This window comes from Microcebus murinus, chromosome 29 (assembly GCF_040939455.1).
Source record: "Microcebus murinus isolate Inina chromosome 29, M.murinus_Inina_mat1.0, whole genome shotgun sequence".
Lineage (NCBI taxonomy): Eukaryota > Metazoa > Chordata > Mammalia > Primates > Cheirogaleidae > Microcebus > Microcebus murinus.
Genome location: NC_134132.1, coordinates 13,887,899 through 13,899,251, shown reverse-complemented (window position 1 = coordinate 13,899,251; position 11,353 = coordinate 13,887,899). Strand labels below are relative to the sequence as shown.

The 11,353-nt window shown below is 52.8% G+C and overlaps 1 protein-coding gene across 2 annotated transcripts in view; it reads left to right on the top strand.

Annotated features, from left to right (window-relative positions):
- The first annotated feature begins 797 nt into the window (after positions 1-797).
- Positions 798-11,353, top strand: part of GPAT3 (glycerol-3-phosphate acyltransferase 3) — a 54,354-nt gene continuing 43,798 nt past the window's right edge. The window contains exons 1-2 of one of the 2 annotated variants that reach the window (XM_075998706.1): positions 798-1,163; positions 10,301-10,519. In XM_075998706.1, the coding sequence (XP_075854821.1) occupies positions 10,379-10,519 (141 nt within the window). In that variant the 5' untranslated portion in view covers positions 798-1,163; positions 10,301-10,378. Of the gene's footprint in view, positions 1,164-10,026; positions 10,100-10,300; positions 10,520-11,353 lie in introns of those variants that run through there. The other variant, XM_075998705.1, reaches the window with a different exon arrangement.

The following is an 11,353-nucleotide window of genomic DNA, read 5'->3' as shown; positions in this document are numbered from 1 at the left end:
AAAAAAAAGATAAAATATATATTAAGAAAGAACATTAAGGACTCGGTCTAATGCTAACAATGCATTTTCGTATTGTAATAGTGTAATAATGTGAACAACCCAGTAGGTTTTTAGCATTCTGGCAGTTTAATGATAGGTGTACTCATCACTTGGTGTAAGGGGTAGAGTGTGAGCACTTGCCTCGCTGCCCGCCCTTTTCCTCTCTTTTTCCTCTCTTTTTTCCTCTTCAAAACTGAGCACCCCCCAAATGCCTCTTTTCGGGGAGCACAGGCCACAGGGGCGTCTGTGGTCTGTGCTTTTCCAGGGTGCACCCCCAAAATCTTGGCTTCATCAACCTCCATGGACTGAGCTCTTGGCCTCACTCACAGATTTTTGGGGGGTGGGGGTGGAGGGAGAGGAAGATGGAGGGATGCAGGTAATTTTTGAGGGGTAACCAATGACTCTTCGGATGACCCCTGAGAGCTATATACATAAGTGGCTTGTAAAGGGTTCCTTTGCAAGTGGGAGGGGTCCTGCTAGGTAGAGAGAGGGAGGAAAGTGGGTGCTGTTGCCCCAACTTGGCCCTGCCACACCTTAACTCTCCATACCTGGGTGGGGGGGAGGGACTAGCCTACCAATCGGCCAATCAGAACTCGGCCCGCCAGCTGCAAAAAGCATGCAGAGGACTCTCTAGCCCACCGGCACAGGTGCCATAGAGTCTGGAAATTGACCTAGAACCACCTGCAAGACTCAGGTCATGTGACTCCCAACTGTTTTTTTTTTTTTTTGTTTTTTTTTTCTTTCTTTTTCCCCAGGCTGCATCCTCAGAGGCCTGGCTCGGTGAACCTGCATGGATTGAGATGTTTGCCTCAGTCATTTATCTGGGTTGACAACCGGCGACCAAACAAGAGGGGACCTCCGAGAAGACTTTGGCTTTGTTTAACCTGTGGTGACAGGTTTCCAACTGGCGCTTTGGGCACCTGCTGGGCAACTTGCTGGCGTCCAGGCTCCCTCTCTCCAGGGATCCTCCGTCTCTCCAACGTTTTGGTTGAGGTCTGAGGTTTATTGGAACCCCATGGAACCCCTGTAGGGGAATTCTGCTGGCTTCTCATCAGGAAGAGGCAAGCCACCCAACTGCACGACGGTGGACAGCAGGCTCAGCTTGGGCCCCCTCCTGTCTCCAGGTAAGGAGCTGGTCTGGGGTTTGGCTTTAGAATTTGATAGGTGAAAGGTACGGTTTATTGTCAGCTGGCTGAACTTCTCCCTGTGCTTAGAGACCCTAACAATATGCTAATTGTGCACTTGCTCTTTTTTTCTTTCTGTTTTGTTTGTTTGTTTGTTCTTGAGACAGGGTCTCACTATTTCCCAGGCTAGAATGCAGTGGTGTCAGCTTCGCTCACAGCAACCTCCAACTCGTGGGCTCAAGCGATCCTCCTGCCTCAGCCTCCTCCCCAGTAGCTGGGACTACAGGCATGCGCCACCATGCCCGGCTAATTTTTTCTATTTTTTTTTTTTTAGTTGTTTGGCTAATTTCTTTCTATTTATAGTAGAGACGGGGTCTCACTCTTTTTTTTTTTTTTTTTTGAGACAGAGTCTCACTTGTTGCCCAGGCTAGAGTGAGTGCCGTGGCGTCAGCCTGGCTCACAGCAACCTCAAACTCCTGGGCTCAAGCGATCCTCCTGCCTCAGCCTCCCGAGTAGCTGGGACTACAGGCATGCACCACCATGCCCGGCTAATTTTTTCTATATATATTAGTTGGCCAATTAATTTCTTTCTATTTATAGTAGAGACGAGGTCTCGCTCTTGCTCAGGCTGGTTTCAAACTCCTGACCTTGAGCAATCCTCCTGCCTCGGCCTCCCAGAGAGCTAGGATTACAGGCGTGAGCCACCGCGCCCGGGCCGGGGTCTCACTCTTGCTCAGGCTGGTCTTGAACTCCTGAGCTCAAGCGATCTTTCCGTCTTGGCCTCCCAGATTTCTAGGATGACAGGTGGGAGCCACCGAGCCCAGCCCTCTTTCTATTTTTGGTTTCAGTTTGATCAGATTTCAGGACCAGGAGAAAATGGGCCCACCCTCTTTGAGGCCTCCCAGTAGGTTTCTGTCTCAGCAGCTCACAGGAAAAAGAGTCTCCCCAATGGGTTTGCCCACTCAGCAAAGAACCAAAAGGATTTCTCCCTCTTTCCACTCCTTGCCTGCTTATCCCTCATTCATCTGATTGGCAAATGGATTGTTGTTTTCTTTTTTGAGACAGTCTCACTATATTGCCTGGGTTAGAGTGCCGTGGCATCAGCCTCACTCACAGCAACCTCCAACTCCTGGGCTCAAGCGATCCTCCTGCCTCAGCCTCCCGAGTAACTAGCACTACAAGGCATGCGCCACCATACCTGGCTGATTTTTTTCTATATATGGTTTTAGTTGGCCAATTCATTTCTTTCTATTTATAGTAGAGACGGGGAATCTCATTCTTGCTCTGGCCGGTTTCAAACTCCTGACCTCCAGCGATCCTCCCCACTCAGCCTCCCAGAGTGCTAGGATTACAGGCCTGAGGCACTGCACCCGGCCAAATGGGTTGTTGGGTGTCAAAGGCCGTGTCTGGCCTGACTCTCCTGCCCCCAAGCCCTGGCTTACCTGGTTTCGCCCTCTGCAGGCAGTGAGTGGAACTGACAGGAGAGTGATCCTGCAGCCCAGCCAAACCTGTTCACTGTTCTAGCCTTTCTGCGCTTAAGTAGGAGAGTGAGTCAGGCTGACTGCAATGGGCCTCCAGTTAGTTACAAATAATTTACAGATCCTTACTTGCTGGGAGGGAGAATCTGATCAGTCTCTTTGGGTTTGGCCAGGGAGGTGCGGTCAGGTGAAACAAACATGGCTGTTGGGAGTCCACTCTTTTTTTTTTTTTTTTTTTGAGACAGAGTCTCGCTTTGTTGTCCAGGCTAGAGTGAGTGCCGTGGCGTCAGCCTAGCTCACAGCAACCTCAAACTCCTGGGCTCCAGTGATCCTTCTGCCTCAGCCTCCCGGGTAGCTGGGACTACAGGCATGCGCCACCATGCCCGGCTAATTTTATATATATATATCAGTTGGCCAATTAATTTCTTTCTGTTTATAGTAGAGACGGGGTCTCGCTCTTGCTCAGGCTGGTTTTGAACTCCTGACCTTGAGCAATCCGCCCGCCTCGGCCTCCCAAGAGCTAGGATTACAGGCGTGAGCCACAGCGCCCGGCCTGGGAGTCCACTCTTAAGGTTGATAGGTTCAAAACCCTTCAGTGGCTTTTATAGAATACAATTCAAAACCTCCGACTTGTCTAACACCGGCCCGTGGCCACCGAGAGAGGGTGTGAGCTGCAGTGGGAATATTTTGAGGCAATCAAGAAGGGCACATTGAGGGGCACGGTGGCTCACACCTGTAATCATAGCAATTTGAGGGGCTGAGGGGGAGGATTGCTTGAGACTCTGTCTCAAAAAAAAAAAAAAAGTGAGACTCCGTCTCATAAAAAAAAGTGAGACTCTGTCTCAAAAAAAAAAAGTGAGACTCTGTCTCAAAAAAAAAAGTGAGACTCTGTCTCAAAAAAAAAAGTGAGACTCTGTCTCAAAAAAAAAAAAGTGAGACTCTGTCTCAAAAAAAAAAGTGAGACTCTGTCTCAAAAAAAAAAATACTGGATTTAAAGAGTGGGAGACCACTACTGTCAGCCAAATTGTAAGCACAAATGACAATACACAACTCTAACCTACAGGTCACCCCTCTTAATGAAAACCAAAACAAAAATTTCTCACAAGGGGCATACAGACCTTTGAGAGTATGTGTTTGTCTCCCATGCATCATGGATTTCAGCCACTCCATTTCGAGAACCACTGGGGAGATGATTATTTTCAAAGGATTGTTTACTCGGGGCCAAGGACTGGTGATCAGTTTTTTGTTTGTTTGGGTTTTTTTTTTTTTTTTGCATTTATGTTGTTGAAGTCCTGCCCAAAATGTTAGTCTTCTAGTGAAAACAATTCTGTCTGATAGATTAAAATGTAAGTCAAAACAAAAACATTTTTTTATTTCTTTTTATTTTTTTGTTCTTGTTTTTATTTATTGTTTTTATCTTTTTTTTAAACCAAAAACATTTTTGTAAAAATAACACTACAAGAATAGTAGAAATCAGCGAAGCATAGGAATTGTATTGGGGAATTAGGGTTCTCAGCGCTACTACCTGTTTCGAGCTTTGCCCAGCTAAACTCTGGTTCGATGAGGAGAGTGTTTTTCCATCAAGATTTCGGGGAAAAGCTATCAGGAAGGGAAAAATAAAGAGTAATGGTTGAAGCATTACAAATAACAGGAATGCGTTATAACAGTAATCATGGTAGTTGGAGAGATTTTATTTTTTAACAGAGGCCAGAGTACATTTAAGCTACTAATTAGTCAGCAAGTTGTTTTCTTTTTAATTGTTGCTGTCAGCTGGTTGCTGCCTGCTTAAAGTGCACAAATGAACTTTGGCACAATATATTACAGGATGGTGACATCAATCCATTAATTAAAGATAACTGTCATTTTTTTTTGAGACAGGATCTTGCTCTGTCACCCAGGCTAGAATGTGATCCTCCTGCCTCAGCCTCCCAAGTAGCTAGGACTACAGGTGCGGGCCACCATACCTGGCTAATTTTTCTTATTTTTTGTAGAGGTTTCACTTATGTTGGCTAGGCTGGTCTCGAACTCCTGGCCTCAAGCAATCTTTCTTCTGTGGCTTCCCAAAGTGCTGGGATTACAGCTACCATGCCCAGCCAACTCTTATGATTTGAACAGGTTTTTAACTTACGAACTTGGCAGAACAAAAGAGTTCAAGCCTCATTCTAGGATAAATTTGACTGTTCTCTTTAACTACCAATCCACTTATTTTTATTCTGTTTTAGAAAAGGGAGGGTATGCTTCCAAATAACATTTAGGATACAAATTTCCAGTTATCACCACCTGTCCAAATATTTAATTCAGAGTTGTATTTGGTCTTTTAAACATTTTTATTAAAACATTTTTTAAAATTTAACCTGTACTGTTAATACTTTAAAGAGAGAAGACAGAAATATCAATCTCTATGACAACTTTTCCAATCATGAAAGTATCTTAGTGTGAGATTTATTTATTTATTTATTTATTGAGACAGAGTCTCGCTTTGTTGCCCAGGCTAGAGTGAGTGCTGTGGCGTCAGCCTAGCTCACAGCAACCTCAGACTCCTGGGCTCAAGCGATCCTCCTGCCTCAGCCTCCCGAGTAGCTGGGACTACAGGCATGCACCACCATGCCCGGCTAATTTTTTCTATATATATTAGTTGGCCAATTAATTTCTTTCTATTTATAGTAGAGACGGGTCTCGCTCTTGCTTAGGCTGGGTTCGAACTCCTGACCTTGAGCAATCCGCCTGCCTTGGCCTCCCAGAGTGCTAGGATGACAGGCGTGAGCCACCAAGCCCGGCCTTAGTGTGAGATTTATAAATCCTGCCTGGGCTAGAGTGAATGCCGTGGTATCTGCCTCGCTCACAGCAACCTCAAACTCCTGGGCTCAAGCAATCCTCCTGCCTCAGCCTCCTGAGCAGCTGGGACTACAGGCATGCGCCACCATGCCTGGCTAATTTTTTCTATATATTTTTAGTTGGCCAATTAGTTTCTAATTTTAGTAGAGACGGGGTCTCGCTCTTGCTCAGGCTGGTTTTGAACTCCTGACCTTGAGCAATCCTCCTGCCTCAGCCTCCCAGAGTGCTGGGATTACAGGCGTGAGCCCGGCCCGTGAGACAGTATGTATATGCGTGTGTGTGTGTATAGATGTGATTACTGTACTTGGCCTACAGAGGTAAGGAAGGGTCTTACCCACGCAGCTGAGGTTAGAAAGCCAGATATCGTATCAGCATCTACGCAAAATGTTGCTATCATCCAGAAAATTCTAATACTAAGTCAATTAAAAAACCTGTCAAAGGTTTCAGTGGCTAATGTACTAATGTAGTGATTCTTCCAAAATTGGTGAAATATTTTGGGTAGATTGGTAGGTTACGTAAGGATGGATATTACTGGAAATAGTGCAACTCAAACTTCCAGAGGAAGAAGTTCCTTAATGGAAACTTTTACCAACATGTTTATTATGCTTCAGTTTTTCTCTCCTTTGTCAACATCTCTTTTTTCTTCCCAAAGGTGTCAAAGTTTATAGTAGGTTTTTGGTCCCAGTATTGTCCTGGTGACACAAGGTACTTGGCCATCAAACTCCTTCTCTAATCTTTCTTTAAAAAAGGAAGGAGGCCCTGCGCAGTGGCTCACGCCTGTCATCCTATAGCACTCTGGGAGGCCGAGGCACGTGGATTGCTCAAGGTCAGGAGTTTGAGACCAGCCTGAGTAAGAGCGAGACCCCGTCTCTACTCAAAATAGAAAGAAAGTAATTGGCCAACGAATATATATATAGAAAAAACGAGCCACAGTGGCGCATGCCTGTAGTCCCAGCTACCAGCTACTCGGGAGGCTGAGGCAGGAGGATCGCTTGAGCCCAGGAGTCTGAGGTTGCTGTGAGCGAGGCTGACGCCAGGGCACTCACTCTAGCCTGGGCAACAAAGTGAGACTCTGTCTCAAAAAAAAAAAAAAAAAAAAAGAAAAAAAGAAAAAAGAAAAGTTCCAGACTGAGAAACATCTCCCAAGTAGAAACAACAGAACTTTAGACACATGAGGTGAGAATCAAATGTAAATTCAAAGACTAGGCAGAGAAATAGCCATAAAGAGAAAGTTCAGCAAGAATGTGGGGAAAACTGGAGGTTTAGTTAGGTAGCAGCCAGTCCCACGTATACCTGGGAGCCATCCCATTAGCTCAAGAAGAAAAGCAGAGAAAGCTATGTCCCCAGGGCACATAGAAAACAAGGTCAGAAAATGGGAGCCCACATTAAAATTAATTGGCTAACTAAAATATATAGAAAAAATTAGCCGGGCATGGTGGCACATGCCTGTAGTCCTGGCTACTTAGGAGGCTGAGGTGGGAGGATAGCTCGAAATCAGGAGTTCGAGACCAGCCTGAGCAAGAGCAAGACCCGTCTCTACTAAAAAAAAAATAGAAAGAAATTAATTGGCCAACTAAAAATATATAGAAAAAATGAGCCGGGCATGGTGGCGCATGCCTGTAGTCCCAGCTACTCGGGAGGCTGAGGCAGGAGGATCGCTTGAGCCCAGGAGTTGGAGGTTGCTGTGAGCGAGGCTGACGCCACGGCACTCACTCTAGCCTGGGCAACAGAGCGAGACTCTGCCTCAAAAAAAAAAAAGAAAAAAAAAAGAAAAAAAAAAAGAAAAAAAGGAAAAAGAAAAACTTCTTCAGGGGCTTGAGTTGCTGGGACTCAGAACATGATACCCCAAAGAATAGCCAACGTTTTGGCATGCTGAGTCCTGTGAGCTAAAAGAGCTTGGAAGGTCCCAGAAGCAAAGTCTCTCTGACCTTCTCATCCTGAAGCAATTCATAGAAACCAGAAGACTAAACCTGTCTCCCCTAAGTGGGTCATAGAAACTACAACCCCTGTCCCCAAAGCAAGCCATAAAACCTAGAAAGCTCTCCCTCTCTCCCTCTCTCTCTTCTTCCTCCAGGGCCCTCATTCCAGAGGGGGCCTGGCCCATGCCCTGGAGGAAGGAGTGCTGCACGGAGACCAGGAAGAATCCCAGCAGAAAGGCCTTGCTGGGTGCTCGGTTACCATTAGGTCACTTATAGCCTTTTGTCTGGTCACATTCCTGCGTGGCCCTTCCTTCTCCATGGAACCCAAACGGAAAAAACACCATTTTTCAGCCAGACGAGGTGGCAGTGGCAGGTGCCTGTAATGCTAGCTACTCAGGAGGCTGAGGAGGGAGGATCGCTTGAGTCCAGGAGTTCGAGACCAGCCTGGGCAACATAGCAAGACGCAGATTCAAAAAAAAAAAAAAAAAAAATCTGGAATTTTCTTATCTACTAGAGTGCTCAGTGTCCCTTCTCCTGCTGATTCTTAAAACCAGCTGGGGTCTCTAGGAGGCAGGAGATGCAGTGGGGTTAGGTACTGGCACAGGACATGCTCTGATAAGGGCTGGCCGGGTGCAGGGAGCAAGTGAGCACCCGGTGTGCAAGAGGGCTGGGCCTGGCGACCCGGGGACACCCCCTGCGCTGAGGGTGCTGGATGAGCGGCAGGGGAAGCCCCGGTTGGAATCTACCCCCGGGATGGGAGCGACAAGACACTCAGCCCAAGGGTTTCTTTCTGTGCCAGGGAGGTGACAGCTGACAGTGGCTCTGGCGACAACCCCCGATAAGCAGGGTAAGCTGAGCCCCGCAGCAGCTTACAGCGGGGGAGAAGGCGGTGTAGACGGCTGCTCCCGGGGTGCGCAGTGCATGGTCCTGTCCTTTGCTAGCCCTTCCTGAGAGAGGTGGGGACTGGAGTCCCCGTGGGGTTGGGTGGGGTGGCGGGGAGGCGGGACTGGAGTCCCCGTGGGGTTGGGTGGGGTGGCGGGGAGGCGGGACTGGAGTCCCCGTGGGGTGGGGTGGCGGGGAGGCGGGACTGGAGTCCCCGTGGGGTGGGGTGGCGGGGGAGGCGGGGACTGGAGTCCCCGTGGGGTGGTGGCGGGGAGGCGGGGACTGGAGTCCCCGTGGGGTGGGGTGGCGGGGAGGCGGGACTGGAGTCCCCGTGGGGTTGGGTGGGGTGGCAGGGAGGCGGGACTGGAGTCCCCGTGGGGTTGGGTGGGGTGGCAGGGAGGCGGGACTGGAGTCCCCGTGGGGTTGGGTGGGGTGGCAGGGAGGCGGGACTGGAGTCCCCGTGGGGTTGAGTGGGGTGGCGGGGAGGCGGGACTGGAGTCCCCGTGGGGTGGGGTGGCGGGGAGGCGGGGACTGGAGTCCCCGTGGGGTGGGGTGGCGGGGAGGCGGGACTGGAGTCCCAGTGGGGTGGGGTGGCGGGGAGGCGGGACTGGAGTCCCCGTGGGGTTGGGTGGGGTGGCAGGGAGGCGGGACTGGAGTCCCCGTGGGGTTGGGTGGGGTGGCAGGGAGGCGGGACTGGAGTCCCCGTGGGGTTGGGTGGGGTGGCGGGGAGGCGGGGACTGGAGTCCCCGTGGGGTGGGGTGGCGGGGAGGCGGGGACTGGAGTCCCCGTGGGGTGGGGTGGTGGCGGGGGAGGCGGGGACTGGAGTCCCCGTGGGGTGGGGTGGCGGGGAGGCGGGGACTGGAGTCCCCGTGGGGTGGGGTGGCGGGGAGGCGGGGACTGGAGTCCCCGTGGGGTGGGGTGGCGGGGAGGCGGGACTGGAGTCCCCGTGGGGTGGGGTGGGGAGGCGGGGACTGGAGTCCCCGTGGGGTGGGGTGGCGGGGAGGCGGGGACTGGAGTCCCCGTGGGGTGGGGTGGCGGGGAGGCGGGACTGGAGTCCCCGTGGGGTGGGGTGGGGAGGCGGGGACTGGAGTCCCCGTGGGGTGGGGTGGCGGGGAGGCGGGGACTGGAGTCCCCGTGGGGTGGGGTGGCGGGGAGGCGGGGACTGGAGTCCCCGTGGGGTGGGGTGGCGGGGAGGCGGGACTGGAGTCCCCGTGGGGTGGGGTGGGGAGGCGGGACTGGAGTCCCCGTGGGGTGCGGTGGCGGGGAGGCGGGACTGGAGTCCCCGTGGGGTGGGGTGGGGAGGCGGGGACTGGAGTCCCCGTGGGGTGGGGTGGCGGGGAGGCGGGACTGGAGTCCCCGTGGGGTGGGGTGGGGAGGCGGGGACTGGAGTCCCCGTGGGGTGGGGTGGCGGGGAGGCGGGACTGGAGTCCCCGTGGGGTGGGGTGGCGGGGAGGCGGGACTGGAGTCCCCGTGGGGTGGGGTGGTGGGGAGGCGGGGACTGGAGTCCCCGTGGGGTGGGGTGGCGGGGAGGCGGGACTGGAGTCCCCGTGGGGTGGGGTGGGGAGGCGGGGACTGGAGTCCCCGTGGGGTGGGGTGGGGAGGCGGGGACTGGAGTCCCCGTGGGGTGGGGTGGCGGGGAGGCGGGGACTGGAGTCCCCGTGGGGTGGGGTGGGGAGGCGGGACTGGAGTCCCCGTGGGGTGGGGTGGCGGGGAGGCGGGACTGGAGTCCCCGTGGGGTGGTGGCGGGGAGGCGGGGCGAGGCTGCGCTCTCAAAAGGGCCGAGTGCGGGGCTGCGGCGGGATCCTGCTCCGGGAGGGCCTCGGTGAGTCACCGCCGCCGCTTGTTGTCGCAACCGCCACCGCCCGGGGCGCAGCAGGCACCCTCCGCCCCACCAGCCCGGCTTGTCCCCGCCAGCCCAGCCCAGGTCCCCGGGAGTCCTCCGGGAAGCAAGGAAGGACATTGTCGTAGTTTTGAAAGTTTTTTTTTCCCTTCCTCTCCCACCCCACCCCCCACCCCGCCGCAGAGGTGCGCGCGGGTGGCGACAGCGACTGCGCGGGCCCCACCTGCCCGGGGACAGGGACCCCGCGGGCCTGTCCGAGCCATGGAGGGCGCGGAGCTGGCCGGGAAGGTCCTCTCCACCTGGCTGACGCTGGTGCTCGGCCTCATCCTGCTGCCGTCGGCGCTCGGCGTGTCGCTGGGCATCTCGGAGGCGTACATGAGGGTCCTGGTGAAGACTCTGGAGGTGAGTGTGTCTGGGGGCGCGCACTTCCTGGGGGGGCTTAGGGACACCCCAGGGGCGGTGGGCGCAGAGGGTCCGGGGGTCAAGGTCAGAGGTCTGGGGGCAGGTGTGTGTGTGTGTTTCTGGTTCTGGTCCGAGGTTGCACGAAGACAGTGCCTCAGTTTCCCCTTCTGCGGAGCTGGAGTGATCCGGCCTGAGACCCCTGGGCCACCCCCTCTTGTTCTTCTGCTTAAAAGCAAAACCACTCCTCCTGCCCAAGATCTGTCATCCTTATTATTTTATTGATTAGAATAACCATGCGACCCCGTTTCTACCAGTGGATGTGTTTATTATGCATTTTGCTGTCACTTCTCTTCTCCTTAGTTTTTGCAGCACCAGGTCGTACTAAGGCATCCGTAGTCTGCTTTATGCCCAAGATAAGAGACCAATCGCTGGGTGGCAGAAAGAAATCTGATTTCATTTTAGTGGAGTCATGGAAATTTTATCTAAGCGACGGCACTGGAAATGCCGTTGAAAAGCCATGTGTTCTTTGACCTCACATCTCCCTGCCACTCCTGTTTCCAAATTCTGCAAAGCCAGGTGTGAGATAAAAGCGGGCCTGGTAGGGGCCACCTGCAGCTGGTCCTTACGCACGGTTTTGTGAGGTGTCAGAAGGCCTCTTAAGGCAGGGAGGGCAAGTGCCATCCCTCTTTTACAGATAGGGAAACTGAGACTCAAGGGAAGCTCAGTGGTTTATTTGGATTAAGTGTTGGAAACATTGGTCTTCACTGAGAAGACGCCACCGAGCTGCCTTAAGTGGCTGGGGGTCCAAATGCTGGAAACAGGGTTGCTTAGATT